The sequence below is a fragment of the Bos indicus x Bos taurus genome, chromosome 18 (assembly GCF_003369695.1).
Source record: "Bos indicus x Bos taurus breed Angus x Brahman F1 hybrid chromosome 18, Bos_hybrid_MaternalHap_v2.0, whole genome shotgun sequence".
Classification (NCBI taxonomy): Eukaryota; Metazoa; Chordata; class Mammalia; order Artiodactyla; family Bovidae; genus Bos; species Bos indicus x Bos taurus.
Genome location: NC_040093.1, coordinates 17,609,904 through 17,626,525, shown reverse-complemented (window position 1 = coordinate 17,626,525; position 16,622 = coordinate 17,609,904). Strand labels below are relative to the sequence as shown.

Here is a 16,622-nt window from a genome sequence, read left to right as displayed (position 1 = left end):
CTTCTGTCTCTCTCTGCTTTCTCTGTGTGTGTGTCTCTCTCTGTCTGTTACTCTCTGTCTCCATGTCTCTGCTTTTCTGTTTTTCTTGGGTGTGGATCTCTTGGTCTTTCTCCCTTCCCTTCCCGCCCCCAGCAGCCTGGGTCTCCTCTCCATCTCTCCTTCACCCTCCTCTCCTGTTCTGTCTCTCCTGTAGCATCCGCCCCAACATCTTTGTGGGCCGAGCAGAGGGCACCACGCAGTACCTCAAATGGTACTTTGAGGTGATGGTGGACGAGGTGGTTCCGTTCCTGACGGCTCAGGCCACCCACCTGAGGGTGGGCTGGGCCCTCACTGAGGGCTACAGCCCCTACCCCGGGGGCGGCGAGGGCTGGGGCGGCAACGGGGTCGGCGATGACCTCTATTCCTACGGCTTTGACGGGCTGCACCTCTGGACAGGTACCTGGACCCTTCTAGGGGATCCTCAACCCTGACCATTGACCCCAGGGTTTCTAAGGGTCTCACTGAACACCTTGGGGTTCTTGGGATCTTGACCCCCCAAACAGGCTAATTTTGACCCCTTTACTCCTCATTTCCCAAGACCCTAACCCTAGAGCTTCGAGAATCTTGGCCCTCACCTGTTTCTTCATAAGCCCCAGAACTCTGATCCCAGAGGAGGTCTGATCTCTGACCTGAGAGATCCTAGAAAACTGCCCCGATTATTATGACCTCTGATCTTTGACTTCTGACCCCAAAGATTCCAGAATCCTAACTCTAGGACAGCTTTAATCTCTGACTCCTACACCTCTCAAGAACCTAACCTCAGGGGAAACTTGACCTCTGCCCCTAATCTCTAAGAGCACTTGACCTTGGAGATCCTAAAACCCCATTGGACCCTCTAATATCTACCCTTGTCTCCTGAGCCCACTGGTTCTGCTGGACCTCTGACTTCTGACTTCTTCCCGGTGATCTGGGTGCAGGACACGTGCCACGCCTGGTCACTTACCCTGGGCAGCACCTCCTGGCCCCCGAGGACGTGGTCAGCTGCTGCCTGGACCTCAGTGTGCCGTCCATCTCTTTCCGCATCAATGGCTGTCCCGTGCAGGGGGTCTTCGAGGCCTTCAATCTTGATGGGCTCTTCTTCCCTGTTGTCAGCTTCTCGGCTGGTGTCAAGTAAGGACTCATCCCTGCCCCCTTGCCAGTCTCCAGACCAGGGCCTGTCCTAAGACAGCTTCTGCAGGCATGCCGTGGCCTGCTATGGGGCCAGGACCCAGCGGCCTATCCTCAGGACCGACAGGCCAGACCCCTGTGTGAGGGTCACTGTGACACTCTCAATGACCTCCGCTTCTCCCCAATCTCTGTGTCCCCAAATTTCACAATGACCTTCTAATGATTAATAAGTTTCTTCCAGTGACCTCCCAAATGAACCTCTGATCCTCCCAATTATTCTATGCCATTCCAATAACCTCCAAATGATTTCAAAATCTGAATGATGATCTTCCAGTGACCACAAAGCCTCCCAATGATCTTGGACTCTCCCAATGACGCCATGCTCTTAACAACTCCTCAATGACCCCAGCTTCTCCCAGTGGTACTCTTAAGAGCTCCATAATCTCTCAGCTACCCTTCAATGACCACAGTTATTTCAAAGACTTCTCAGTAGCCCAGTGTTTTCCCAATGACCCCAAACTCTGTGTGTGACTTCTCACCATTTCAGTGGTAATTACAGTTTCTCAAGGTTACACCTTGAAAGTCTCAATGACTTCTGGATGACCACCTTCTTGGTCTCCCCCAAACCTTCTGGTATCTCTAAATGCTCTATTGACCCAGGACCTCCTCCAAAGGACCTTCCTGTGACCATGGATTAACTCCTTAGTGACCTGGCCCCCACTTTACTTTTTTTGACTTTCTAACAATTCCTATTGCCTTCTGACAGTTTCTTTGACCTTAGACTTTCCTGATTCCTAAAATCACTTCCATGACCCTATGACTGTCCACTGACCTCAAGTCAACCCAGCACCTCCCACCAATTCCAGGATTGCTCCCTTCCCCTCCCTGAGTACAGACTCTGCTAGGTAAACTGTCCTCACTAGTGACCCCGCTCTCCCATCTAGAGTGCGGTTCCTCCTTGGTGGCCGCCATGGAGAATTCAAGTTCCTCCCTCCTCCTGGGTACGCCCCTTGCCACGAGGCTGTGCTCCCACGAGAGCGACTCCATCTGGAACCCATCAAGGAGTACCGGCGGGAAGGGCCTCGGGGGCCCCACCTGGTGGGCCCCAGTCGCTGCCTCTCACACACCGACTTTGTGCCCTGCCCTGTGGACACTGTCCAGGTACTGCCTGCTCTGTAAGGGTTTCCTGGAGTGGCAGACCCCCTTAGGAGTCAGTGGGGTGGGCAGCTGAGCTGGAAGCTGGGGACCTTGTTGTTTGACAGATGGGGAAACTGAGGCAGGAGGGAGGCAAAGGAATCTCTCCAGGCAGAATCTGAGTTTCAGGGGGTCCTCACGATAGCCCCCTAAAGAAAGGACTATTATTTGGACTTCCCTGGTGGCTAAGGCTCTGCGCTCCCAACACAGGGGCTCTGGGTTCAATCCCTGGTCAGGGAACTAGATCCCACATGCCACAACTAAAGATCCCGCATGCCGTGATGAAGACAGAAGATCCTGCATGCTGCAACTAAGACCTGGTGCAGCCAAATAAATTAGTAAAAATAAATATGTAATAAAAGAAAGGACTATTATTGCCCCAATATACAGTTGGGGAAAGTGAGGCCCAGAGAGGTCAAGCAGGTCGTGCAAGTCACACAGCTGATTTGCACCCAGGCAGTCTGATCCCAAAGCCTGTGATCATATCCACCACAATTTGTGGAGCAAGTTTTCTATTCCAGGCCTCCCCCCATTCCTCTTATCCCAACCTGAGCTCCCCACCCTTCTCTCCAAGTGTGTTCCTCTAGAAGGGGATGTAAGTCATGTTTAAGAGCCTGATCACGAGGGTCTGACTTTCAGCATGTCTCTGTGGGCATGCGACTTCACTTCTCTGTGCCTTGGTCCCCTCACCTGTGAGGAAAAGGGGAGAATGAGCGAACGTATCTGTGGCATGGTAGTGAAGTTTAGATGAATTAATATATGTGAAGTGCTTAGCACAGTCCTAAGAAAGTGTTAAGTCCTCAATTGAGTTATTGTCATTATGGGTAAAGTGAGTGAGTGAAAGTCACTCAGTTGTGTCCAACTCTTTGTGACCCCATGCACCATACAGTCCATGGAGTTCTCCAGGCCAGTATGGAGTGGGTAGCCTTTCCCTTTTCCAGGGGATCTTCCCAAGCCAGGTCTCCCACATTGCAGACAAATTCTTTACCGGCTGAGCCACAAGGGAAGCCCAAGAATACTGGAGTGGGTAGCCTATCCCTTCTCCAGCAGATCTTCCCGACCCAGGAATTGAACCGGGGTCTCCTGCATTACAGGTGATTCTTTACCAACTGAGCCAGGGAAGCCCCATCATTATGGGTAGTAGTAATGTTATTGCAAATCAACCTGCCATCCCCCTGTAGCTTGGATGTCTCCCTTCCTGTCCCCCACCGGTCAGCCTCAAGAGCCGTCCACTTGGTCTCCTGGACATCCCCTCCCCACTCCTCCCCTCACAACCCAACCTGGTCCAACTATGTGCCAGGTATTTATACAAACTACAGTTGATCCTTGGACCATGCAGGGGGTTTAGGGGCCCAACCCCAGCAAGCTGAAAGCCCCAGTACTACTATTTCTGTCTTAGGTCAAAAGAATTCGTAAATAGCACATGAAGAGCAGGAAGCTGAAACAGTTTGGATAGAATGACTCAAACCCTTCTTTTGATTCCACATATTGTGATCTCAATCAAACACAAACTTTTTCCTACCTTGAGTTAATTAGAGATCTGTAAAATGAAAACATGGGGCTTCCCAGATGATGCAGTGATAAAGAATCCTCCTGCCAATGCAGGAGACTCAAGGCACAGGTTCAATCCCTGGGTTAGGAAGATCCCCTGGAGTAGGAAACGGCAACCCACTCCAGTATTCTTGCCTGGAAAATTCCATGGACAGAGGAGCCTGGCAGGCTACAGTGCATGGGGTTGCAAAGATTCAGACATGACTGAGCACATACACACACACACACAAAATGAAAATACAGCTACTATATTTACTGAAAAAAATCCACGCAGTTTAAGCCTGCATTGTACGAGGGGCTACTGTATATAACATTTAGTAACTTATGTAGATGATTTCACTGAACCCATATAAAGTATTGTGTTGGCTAAGAAGTCTGTTCGCGTTTTTTCATATGATTCTATGGAAAAATTAGAACGAACTTTCTGGCCAACCCAATGTTATGAGTTAACATTGTTCCAGTGTTCATTGTACAGAGAAGGAAAGAGACCCATCCGTTCATTCAGAAAACATCTCCAGAGCATCTCCTCTGGGCTGGGGAGGGCTGGGGAAATGCTGGAGACAAACGCAGCCCCAGCCCTGCCCTCATGGAGCTCCCAGTCCACAGGGGGAGACAGACTCATCCCCAGATAATTCCTTGATTCTGAGGATGTCAAGTTCTGAGCATCCATTCTGGAGGCAGGATAAGGTGATGGGGAGCAGGGCTTGGATGGCAGGAAAGGTCAAAAGAGCTCCCTGGTGAACTGTCGAGAGCTGGTGCGTGTTCTTGGGAAGACTTTATAGCACGGGGTGGAGGGAACTCAGGGACCTCACGAATGTCCCCTGCCCCCAGATTGTCCTGCCTCCCCATCTGGAGCGTATTCGGGAGAAGCTGGCCGAGAACATCCATGAACTCTGGGCACTGACTCGCATCGAGCAGGGCTGGACCTATGGCCCGGTGAGTGGACTGGGGAGAGAGGCTAGACTGGCTATGGAGGAGTGAGAACCGCTTGCTATTGGGGAGGGACCGGGGGTTGGAGGAGGAGACTTTGGGAGGGCTCCTTGGGTTTCAAGTGGCAGAACGAGGGGTAAGAGGTCAGAGGTCACAGTCTGGGAGTCTTGGGGAGGGAAGAGGAGCCAAGGAGTGACTCTGGGGTTTCTCCAGGTTCGGGATGACAATAAGAGACTGCACCCCTGCCTTGTGGATTTTCACAGCCTACCGGAGCCCGAGAGGAATTACAACCTGCAGATGTCGGGGGAGACGCTCAAGTGAGGAGGGGACTGGGGAAAGGGCCCTGGGCCTGGCCGCTGGGCGGAAGGGCACAGGGAAACAGGGACAGTGAGACAGAGACTGAGAGAGAGAGAAATAGATAAAAGAGCAACACAGGGAGTGGGAGATGGGGATTGTGAAACTGACAGAGGGTGAGTAAGAGATAGAGGCATAAAGAGAGATGCTCAGGACTTCCCTGGTGTTCCGGTGGTTAAGAATCGCCTGCCAAGGTGGACACGGGTTCAATCCCTGATCCAGGAGGATTCCACAGGCTGCAGGGCAAATAAGGCTGTGTGCCACAACTACTGAGCCCAAGCACTGCAACTACTAAAGGCCGAGTGCCCTGGGGTCTGTGTTCTGCAACAAGAGAAGCCACCGCCATGAGAAGCCTGAGCACTGCTACGAGAGAGCAGTCCCCACTCACTGCAACTAGAGAAGAGCCTATGCAGCAACGGAGGCCCAAGGCTGCCCAAAATAAATAATAAATGAATAGATAACCTAAAGACAAACATTTCTATATACTAGCAATGTATACACTGGAAAACAAAATTTTTAAAAATACTATTATTTAAAATGGTTCCCCTTGCTAAATAAAGATGCACAGTAAATGGAAGAAAGAGAAAGAGACAAGGAAAGAAGCAGAGAGGAAAAGAACATAATCAAAGAAATACAGAGACAGAGATACAGGGAGAGACAGGAGTCAGAGAGGCAGAGAGATGGGACAAATAGTCAGAAAACCAGAGCAGAAAACAGGGAGAGAGCTGGTGACCCAGAGACAGAGTTGACAGGGGCCTGGGGAGGAGGGTAGCCGGGCTGGGGGAGGGGAGGCTAGGGACAGGGTGGCCATGTGGGGTGACCTGCTCCCCTGCCCCCACCCCCTGCCCCAGGACTCTACTGGCGCTGGGCTGCCACGTGGGCATGGCAGATGAGAAGGCGGAGGACAACCTGAAGAAGACAAAACTCCCCAAGACGTGAGTGTGGGTGACCTGGGCCCTACCTGGGGAATAGAGTAGGGGGCTGGGGATGCCACAGTGAGGGCTGGAGTGATCGAGAGCTGGAGTGGTGAGGCTGAGGTCAGAGACAAAGGGGCCATGGGTTGGGGTGGAGGTCTAGGACCAGGGATCAGAGCTGTAGAGTTAGTGGTGAGCGTCCTAGGGAGTTGAGAACACAGTTAGGAGTTCCTGAGAGAGTAGGAGTGAGTCAGACTCAGGGTCAGGGTCTCCATGGAGTCGGGAAAATGAGAGAGCAGAAGTTGTGTCTCTGAGTTAGAGGTGCGGGGTCAGTGGAAAGAGGTGAGAAATTGCTGGAGTTGTCAGTAAGGGATCCTGAAATGATAGATGAGAGGTCACAGGTCCTGGGGATAGATGCCAAGGTTCAAAAGTCAAGGACTCCAGAGTGAGCAGTTTGAAATGATAGGGTCCTGGAATCAGAGGTAAGAAGCCTTCAAGTCAGAGGTGAGAGGTCAGAGCACCCCAGGACCAGAGATGAGGCTCCCAAGATCAAGATGAAAGGGGTCACAGAGGCCAGAGGTCAGTGAAGTCAAAGCCCTTGCTAAGGTCACAGGATCCTGGGGTCTGAGGTCAGGTAAGCTTATTTGAGAACCTTGATGTCAGATGGGAGTTCCCTGGTGGTCCAGTGGCTAAGACTTCATGCCCCCAGTGCAGGGGGCCTGGCTTTGACCCCTGGTCAGGGAACTAGATCCCACATGTCACACCTGAGAGTTTGCCCACCACAACTAAAGATCCTGCATGCTACCCCATGCAGCCAAATAAATAAACAAATATATTGAAAAAGAACCCTGCTGTCAGAGATCAAAGGTCAAAAGTTTCAAAGATCATGGGATCCTAAGGACCAGGGTCAGAAGTCAAGGATCCCGTGGCACAGAGCCCAGTAGTGGAGGCGAGGGTCTCGTCCCACTGGCTCCCCACCACCACCCGCAGGTACATGATGAGCAACGGGTACAAGCCGGCACCGCTAGACTTGAGCCACGTGAGACTGACGCCCGCGCAGACCACGCTGGTGGACCGGCTGGCGGAGAACGGGCACAACGTGTGGGCCCGAGACCGAGTGGCCCAGGGCTGGAGCTACAGTGCCGTGCAGGACATCCCTGCCCGCCGGAACCCTCGCCTCGTGCCCTACCGCCTGCTGGATGAGGCCACCAAGCGCAGCAACCGCGACAGCCTCTGCCAGGCCGTGCGCACCCTGCTGGGCTACGGCTACAACATCGAGCCGCCCGACCAGGAGCCCAGTGAGTGCTGACCGCAGGCCCCTGACTCCGCCCCTGGACTCCAATCTCTGACCCAACTCAGCCCCTCAGTGGGCTACATCTGTACCACTGACACTTTCCCCAACCATGACACTCACTCTGTCCCTGAGCCTGAACCCGATCTTGACCACTGACCTTGACTCAAGCTCTGCCTGGGCTACAGCTGCAACATAGACCAGGAACCCAGTGAACCCTGACCCCTGACTCCAGTTCCTGACCCCCAGCTCTGACCCCTGACCCCTAACCTCTGGACTATGTATACAACGGGGAGCCACCCAACCAAGCACTCAGAAAGCCTCTAAGTACTACTCCTAACTTGACTGCTGACCTATTATTGACCCCTGACCCCAGCCTCAACCCCTGCCACCAACTCCAATTTCCATCCCCCTTCCTGACCCTGATTCTGACTCCCTCTCCCCGATCCTGCTTTCAGCCCTTGATTCTTAACATCAGCCTTAATCTTGACCCTTCACCACAGACCATGACTGTGACCGACCCAACTTTCTCCCTCCATGTCTCTATTGCTAGTTCCTCTCTGAAACTCTTGACTGCTAGAGGGACAGAGGAGAAGTCTCAGTAGGTCCCTCCTACTTCTCTGTGACTGCTCTGAGAGTCCCCAGTTCTTCTTCTCTAACACCAAAAGCTGTGCCTTTCCCCTCAACGCCCCAAGGCCCTTACCTCTCCTGATCTCGCCCACCAACCCAGCCTCTCTTACTCTGCCTGGCCCCATGTTCAGGTCAGGTGGAGAGCCAGTCTCGCTGGGACCGGGTGCGCATCTTCCGGGCAGAGAAATCCTACGTGGTGCAGAGTGGCCGCTGGTACTTCGAGTTCGAGGCAGTCACCACCGGCGAGATGCGAGTGGGCTGGGCTCGGCCTGAGCTGCGCCCAGACGTGGAGCTGGGAGCGGATGACCTGTCCTATGTCTTCAACGGGCACCGCGTGGGTAGCTCCCTGGCTCCGCTCTGCCAGGCTCTGTGATCCTTCCCACACTCGTGTAATCCAGCCCTGCCTCTCTGTGTCTCACTCTGTCCGCCCATCCCTGAATCTACCTTCCCATCCATCCCTCCATCCTCCCCCTCCCTCTGTCTGTGCATATATCCGTCCACATCCATCTCTCTATCCAACCATCCATCTGTCATTTCATCCATCCATCTTCTCGTCTGTCCAAAGAATCACTTAGGCATCTACGGTTCCATATATTCGGGTAGTTGTCAGTTCAGCCATTCACCTTTTTTTAACCAATTTGTGATTTCATTTATTCGCTCATCTATCTAATAATTCAATGTTTCATTTATCCATTCATCTATCCAATAATCTAATGCATACAGACGTCATCTATTTATCTGCCACCTACACAGACCTGTGTGTCTGTCTGTACTTTCTTTCTTCCCTCTGTCATCCCAGGTAGACCCTCAGCTTTCATTTCATTCTTCCATCCAGCCATACACCTGCTCCCCATCCATCTATCCATCTCATTATTCATGTATCTGTTCTGGAGCATATGGGTATAGATGCGTACATATGGGGGACGTTGATAGTTAGTTTCTCCTTTCCATTCCTCTACTTTCTGCTTCTCCCAACCCTCCAAGACCACCTGGGTGGCCTGTACAGCCCCAGTCATGAAAACAACAGAGAACCCAGGCAAAAGGGATGAGATAGAGAGATGGCTGGGAAGGGAAAGCACGAATGCCTAGCCCCTACCTTCCAAGGACCATGGATGCAAATGTGGGGACACAAGGGGGACGCTGTGGGGCTGACCCTTCCTCTGTTCCCCATGCACTGGGCCTGGTGCCTTGTGTGTGTGTCTTGACATGTCTCCCCTCGCTCCCGTATCTCTCCATTTCTCTGTATGTCTCTCACACCACGTCTCCCCCTCACCTCCTCACAGGGTCAGCGCTGGCACCTGGGCAGTGAACCGTTTGGGCGTCCCTGGCAGTCGGGAGACGTTGTGGGCTGCATGATCGACCTCACAGAGAACACCATCATTTTCACCCTCAATGGCGAGGTCCTCATGTCCGATTCCGGCTCAGAAACAGCCTTCCGCGATATCGAGATTGGGGATGGTGAGGGCCGGCCTCGGGGCCCCTCTCTGGTTTTCTTCCATCTCACCTGACCCTACACCGCCCCCTCCAGCCCCCGGGTCTTCCATCCCCTCTTTCCACGCACATCCTCCCCATGGCTGCCCCCGCCTCGCCCACCTATGCTCACCCCTGCCCATCTATCCCCTCCCACCAGGCTTCCTGCCTGTGTGCAGCTTGGGACCCGGCCAGGTGGGTCACTTGAACCTGGGCCAGGACGTGAGCTCCCTGCGGTTCTTTGCCATCTGTGGCCTCCAGGAAGGTTTTGAGCCATTTGCCATCAACATGCAGCGCCCGGTCACCACCTGGTTCAGCAAAGGCCTTCCGCAATTTGAGGCCGTGCCTCCTGAGCACCCGCACTATGAGGTGAGGACCAACCCCACTCAACACCCTCAGATCTGCTTCCACACCTCATTCTCGCCACAGTTCTCTTCCCCAAGCTACTCTTTGTCTTCCGTTAATGTTAGACCACAAACGTAGAAGTGAGTGTCAGGATGGTGGACTCCCCGGGCTGCCTTGTAGGGTATCATTTCAGTCACTGTATCATGCCAAACTCTTGGCGACCCCATGGACTGCAGCACGCCAGGCTTCCCTGTCCATCACCAATTTCTGGAGCTTGCTCAAACTCATGTCCATCGAGTTGGTGATGCCACCCAACCATCTCATTCTCTGTCGTCCCTTTCTCCTCCTTCCTTCAACCTTTCCCAGTATCAGGGTCTTTTTCAATGAGTCAATTCTTCACATCAGGTGGCCAAAGTATTGGAGTTTCAGCTTCAGCTGAAATCAGTCCAATGAATATTCGGACTGATTTCCTTTGGGATTGACTGGTTGGATCTCCTTGCAGTCCAAGGGGCTCTCGAGAGCCTTCTCCAGCACCACAGTTCAAAAGCATCAATTCTTCGGTGCTTAGCTTTCTTTATAGTCCAACTCTCACATCCATACATGACTACTGGAAAAACCATAGCTTTGACTAGGTGGACCTTTGTTGGCAAAGAAATGTCTCTGCTTTTCAGTATGCTGTCTAGGTTGGTCATAGCTTTTCTTCCAAGGAACAAGTGTCTTTTAATTTAGGTAATTTTAATGGTAGGTATAACCTTGGAAAAAACATACCTTTCTGAGCTCCAGGTAGCTTGCCTGCAAAATGGGGGAAGGGAGGAAAGAGAAGCTGGATTAAGTGACCTCACTGGAAATTTTCAGCCCTTATAACTATTTGATCCTACCAAGGGTTTCTGCTTGTGTGCTTAAGTCGCTTCAGTCGTGTCCAACTCTTTTCGATCCTATGGACTGTAGCCCGCCAGGCTCCTCTGTCTGTGGGATTCTCCAGGCAAGAATACTGGAGTGGGTTGCCATGCCCTCCTCCAGGGGATCTTCCCAACCCAGGGATGGAACCCATGTCTCCTGTGGCTCCTGCATTGCAGGAGGATTATTTTACTGCTGAGCCAACAACAAGGCTTAAAGAAATATAAATCCCTGGGCACATTTCGGGACCTTCCTTACTAATTGTTACCTAGGGTGGTTTTTTGGGGGCAGTTACTTTTGGGGGGGGCTGTGCTCAGTGTTTGTCGCGGCATATAAGCTTCTCTGGTTGTGGCACTCGGGCTTAGTTGCCTCGTGGCATGTGGAATCTTAATTCCCTGACCAGGGATTGAATCCATGTCCCCTGCATTGGAGGGTGGGTTCCTTACCACTGGACCACCAGGGAAGTCCCGGGGGTTACTTATTTTTTAGTAACTCTTCATTAATCTGAGTATCCTAATTTTTAGACCCTAGTGCCTTTCTTTCTCAAGGTTAAACTCCGCGTCATATTCTGACCATAAAAACCCCATGTAGACCAAAGTGATGGTCCTTTTCTCAACCTGGGAAGAACTTGAATTCCACATGGCTGAGCTTTGGCTGGTACTTTACAGTCAGACAGGCCTTGAGTTAGCCTTTTCCCTGTTTTGTGCCCTGGGGCATATGACTTTCCTTCTGATCATCAGTTTTCTCTTCCTAGGCATAGCCCCGATCTGCCGCTCATACACTCTCTCTCTTTTCTAAATTACTTAGATAAGTTGGAGACATCTTGCCTCTTTATCCCTAAATATTTCAATATGCATTTCTTTGGAACAAGCTATACTCTTACAGAGCTGCAGTTATGAAAATCGGGAAATTTAACATTGATACATATTATTACCTAATTTACAGTCCATATTCAAACTATGTTCATTGTGGTAATAGTGTCTCTTTTTATTTTTCTGGTCCAAAATCCAAGCCAGGGTTACACGTTACAGTTAGTTGCTGCTGCTGCTGCTGCTAAGTCACTTCAGTCGTGTCCGACTCTGTGTGACCCCATAGACAGCAGCCCACCAGGCTCCCCCGTCCCTGGGATTCTCCAGGCAAGAACACTGGAGTGGGTTGCCATTTCCTTCTCCAATGCATGAAAGTGAAAAGTGAAAGTGAAGTCGCTCAGTCGTGTCCGACTCCTAGCGACCCTATGGACTGCAGCCTTCCAGGCTCCTCTGTCCTTGGGATTTTCCAAGCAAGAGTACTGGAGTGGGGTGCCATTGCCTTCTCCGCAGTTAGTTGTTATGTCTCTTTAATGTATATAAAATGCTTTGGAGTCTTTCATTGTCTTTTATGACACTAGTGTTTTTGAAGGGTACAGACCAGTTATTTTGCAGAATATACCTCGATTTGGGTAGTTCTCATGTCTCCTTCGGAGAAGGCAATGGCACCCCACTCCAGTACTCTTGGCTGGAAAATCCCATGGATGGAGGAGCCTGGTGGGCTGTAGTCCATGGGGTCTCTAAGAGTCAGACATGACTGAGTGACTTCCCTTTCATGCATTGGAGAAGGAAATGGCAACCCTCTCCAGTGTTCTTGCCTGGAGAATCCCAGGGACGGGGGAGCCTGGTGGGCTACTGTCTATGGGGTCACACAGAGTCAGACATGACTGAAGTGACTTAGCAGCAGCATGTCTCCTTGGGCTTCCCAGGTGGTAAAGAACCTGCCTGCCAATGCAAGGAGACATAGAGACCTGGCTTTGATCCCTGGGTTGGGAAGATCTCCTGGAGGAGGGCATGGCAACCCACTCCAGTGTTCTTGCCTGGAGAATCCCATGGACAGAAGAGCCTGGCGGGCTACAGTCCAGTGCATGGGGTCACAAAGAGTTGGACGAGATTGAAGCTACTTAGCATGCATGCATGCATGTCTCCTCACGATTAGGTTCAGGTTACACATATTTGGCAGGAACATCATAGCAATGAGGTTGTATTCTGCTTGCTGCAGGATCTCAGAGAGGCCACCATGGCACTATGGCTTACAGCTGATTATATTAACTCTGACTCTATGTTTATCGTTACCACCATCAAGTTAGTGTGTTTCCCTTTGTAATTAATAAATAATTTGTGGGGAAGCATTTCAGGCTAGGTAAAAACAGAAGGGTGTTTTCCTTTCTTTTTTGGCTGAGCTTCAAAGCTTCCAGACTCTTAGTTCCCCAACCAGGGATCACACCCGGGCCCTGGTAGTGAAAGCACGAAGTCCTAACCACTGGACCACCAGGGAATGCCCCCATCCCTGACTTTTATTCTATTTTTTTAATCTTAAATAGAAGGGTTTTAAACAGGGGACTATCCAGTCTAGATCTGAGTTTTGGGAAGATTCCTTTTGACAGTGAGTTGTAGGTGGAGAGAATGGGGACACAAAGACTAGAGAGGTGCCTGGGGTGGGAGAGGATGGTAGAGTAGACATGCGTGCTAAGTCGCTACAGTCGTGTCTGACTCTTTGTGACCCTAAGGACTATAGCCCTCCAGGCTCCTCTGCCCAGGGGATTCTCCAGGCAAGAATACTGGAGTAGGTTGCCATGCCCTCCTCCAGGAGATCTTCCGGATCAAGGAATCCAACCCGAGTCTCTTAGGTCTCCTGCATTGGTAGGCAGGTTCTTTACCACTAGCGCCCCCTGGGAAGCCCAACAGGAACCTCCCAATACTTGCCACTGCCAGATGGTGTTCTCAACCCCAAGAACAGGATGTTAGACAGCAGGGAGAATGAATCAACTAACCCACCCACAACCACACAGACGAATCTCACAGACATCGTGTTGGCTGAAAGAAGCCAGACACAAAAGAATACGTACTGTAGGATCCCATTCATAGGCACTTTAAGGATGATGGACGCTACGCTGTACTGTGAGTGAATAATCAGACATTTAGTTACTTAGCCTACAAGTCACAGGAGGAAGATGGTCAGTAGACTTGTCAAGGAGCAGAGGCAAAACAGGGTTTATTTAATTAATTTATTTATTGGCTGTGTCGTGTGGCCTGGGGGATCTTCACTGAGGTGCGTGGGCTTCAGAGAGCGTGGGTTCTGTAGTTGCATGTGTGGGCTTAGTTGCCCCCAGGGCATGTGGGATTTTACTGAACTGGCAGCTCAAACCATAAAGAATCCACCTGCAATGCAGGAGACCAGGGTTCGATCCTTGTATTGGGAAGATCCCCTGGTGAAAGGACTGGCTACCCACTCTAGGAATCTTGCCTGAAGAATCCCGTGAACAGAGGAGCCTGGTGGGCTACAGTCCATGGGGTTGCAAAGAGTCAGACATGACTAAGTGCACACACACACACACACACACACACGTGGGATTTTAGTTCCCCAACCAGGGATCGAAACTGTGTCCCCTGCATTGCAGAAAGAATTAACCACTGGACCTCCAGGGAAGTCTCCAGACAGAATTTATAAGAGAGAAAGGAGAGAGAGGAGAGAAAAAGATTCTGCAGACAGTTTTGGTTGCATGGTTTTGGGGTGAATTCATTGGCTGACAAGGAGCACAGAGGTCTGTCTTGGCAATTGGTCCTTGATGAGGTCATCTTGAGGTGGGGCATCAAAGAAAGGGCACTGCTTTAGTTGTTATGGAGTCTCCAGAAAATCTGAGCCTGTCCTTTGGGTCCACAGGCCAGGCACCTGTCCCGCTCTCAGCTCCTGCCCCTTATTTAGGCCAGGTTGTTGGATTTTCCTCATCAGAATCCCTCACTATCTTTGAGAGGGTAGTGACTAAAGAGGCACTGAGGAGGCTTCCAGGGGGACTGGTTATGTGGTCCATTTCTCCGTCTGAGTGCAGGAGACACAGGTGTGTCTCTCCAGAACCTCATAGTGTTGTACACCTATGATGTGTGCATTCTTCTGAGTGTTGCCTTTCCACAAACAACAAATGTAACAAAAATTCATCTGGGGGACCTTTAAAAAAAAAAACTCTGACCCTTCTGGGCTGCTGTCCCCAAGAGGTCTCCATAAGAAAGCAGGAGGGCAGGGCTCATGTTCTGTTCACTGATGTGTTCCTAGCACTTGGGAAAGTGCCCGGCACACAGTAGGTGCTCAGTAAATGTTTGTGGAGTGGATAGATGGATGGGTGGGTGGAACAGTGGATAGATGGTTGGATGGATGGAAGAATGCAAGAATGGATGGATGAATGGATAGGTGGGTAGATAGAAGGGTGGATGGATGGATGGATGGATGGCCTAGGCTGGAGTGGATCAGGTAGGTTTTGAAAGCTCCCTGAGTGATTCCAGTTTCTGACCAGGGCTGCTCATGCGCAAAGGTGTCCAGACAGACAGAAGGTGAATGCACCCGTGGCCAGGTTGTGTATCCCATAGGAGCTCCTCCACCCAGAGGAGTGAGTCTCTGTCTGGTTCTCACACAGTGCTCTAACGCCGAATGGTGACTCTGTGTGTAATAAGGTTTAGGGCCAATGGCCCAGCCCAACCTCCTGGCTCAGGGCTTCCTGCTCCCCTAACAGGTGACTCGTGTGGATGGCACTGTAGATACACCCCCCTGCCTGCGCCTGACCCACCGCACCTGGGGCTCCCAGAACAGTCTGGTGGAGATGCTGTTTCTCCGGCTGAGCCTTCCAGTCCAGTTCCACCAGCACTTCCGGTGCACCGCAGGGGCCACCCCACTGGCACCCCCTGGCCTGCAGCCTCCTGCGGAGGATGAGGCCCGGGCAGCGGAACCTGATCCCGACTATGAAAACCTGCGCCGCTCAGCTGGGCACTGGGCCGAGGCTGAGGGGAACAAAGAAGGAACTGCCAAGGAGGGGACACCTGGGAGTCCTGCCCAGGCTGGGGTGGAGGCCCAGCCTGCCAGGGCAGAGAATGAGAAGGATGCTACCACAGAGAAGAACAAGAAGAGAGGGTGAGTCAAGGGAGGGGCAGGGTGGGGCTTGGGGGTCTGTCCTGGGACCCCTCAATTAGGCGACTTCAATAACTTGAGAAACCCCACTGTATCCCATATGTGTTATGTGGACTCAGATTACTAAGGGATCCTATTATGTCTCAAGTGAAGGCTATTATTTCTCTGGGACACTCTAATTTCCTTGAGAATGTAAAATTGGGATGCCCCACTATATCTATGAAGAACTCCACTGTCCTTGGGGGTACCTATTGGGTCCCAAAGCTTTTCATCCAATGGACTTCATTATCTGTGAACACTAAAGGGGACCTCAAATTTTTGGTCAAGTTATCTATGCCCCCGAGGCATTCCAATGAACACCACTGGTCTTCTAAATTGGGGTCACTTCTGTATCTCAAATGTAACCCCCCAAAAAAAAACTAACTTTAAGGGGAACCCTCAAAGGGCATTAAACTTGGATTGAAACCAAATCTGCTTTTCCCCTGTGGTGGCAGTGGTTTTCAGTAGGATGTATTTCTGTGTCTCTTGAGGGGATGTGTGGAAATGATGGGAGATTTTGGGTTGTCACAGTTTTGAGGAGACATACTGCTTGCTGGGGCTCCAGGGATTCCACATGCCTTCAGTGTACAAGCCAGTGCCACAGGGAGAGCTGTCCTTTCCCAAATGCCTTTAGCACCCACGTGAGGCATGCTGACTTGGGAGGACCACTGTACACTTCCCAAGGCAACCTCCATGTTCCCAGAGGCACCTTTAAATCTGGGCAACCCGACATCCAAAAACACAGATATCCTCCAAGGTGGACACTCCTGACGCAATTGGGATTTCATCCCTCTAGAAGCGAGGCCTTGGGTATTAGAAATGGGGTGTAGTTAGGATGGATGTGGGGCTTTCCTGGTGGCTCAGCGGTAAAGAATCCACCTGCTGATGCCTGCCAATGGGGGAGGCGTGGGTTTGATCCTTGGGTGGGGAAGATCCCC

At 51.5% G+C, this 16,622-nt stretch overlaps 1 protein-coding gene across 9 annotated transcripts in view; it reads left to right on the top strand.

The window, feature by feature from the left end:
- The window catches only part of RYR1 (ryanodine receptor 1), a 128,776-nt gene that overhangs the window by 20,730 nt on the left and 91,424 nt on the right, over positions 1-16,622 (top strand). For all 9 annotated transcript variants that reach the window (XM_027515911.1, XM_027515916.1, XM_027515910.1 and 6 more), the window contains exons 18-28: positions 194-435; positions 957-1,149; positions 2,091-2,307; positions 4,723-4,827; positions 5,035-5,138; positions 6,027-6,110; positions 7,080-7,387; positions 8,142-8,344; positions 9,294-9,468; positions 9,641-9,849; positions 15,254-15,648. In XM_027515911.1, coding sequence (XP_027371712.1) covers positions 194-435; positions 957-1,149; positions 2,091-2,307; positions 4,723-4,827; positions 5,035-5,138; positions 6,027-6,110; positions 7,080-7,387; positions 8,142-8,344; positions 9,294-9,468; positions 9,641-9,849; positions 15,254-15,648 — 2,235 coding nt within the window. The remainder of the gene's footprint in view (positions 1-193; positions 436-956; positions 1,150-2,090; positions 2,308-4,722; positions 4,828-5,034; positions 5,139-6,026; positions 6,111-7,079; positions 7,388-8,141; positions 8,345-9,293; positions 9,469-9,640; positions 9,850-15,253; positions 15,649-16,622) is intronic.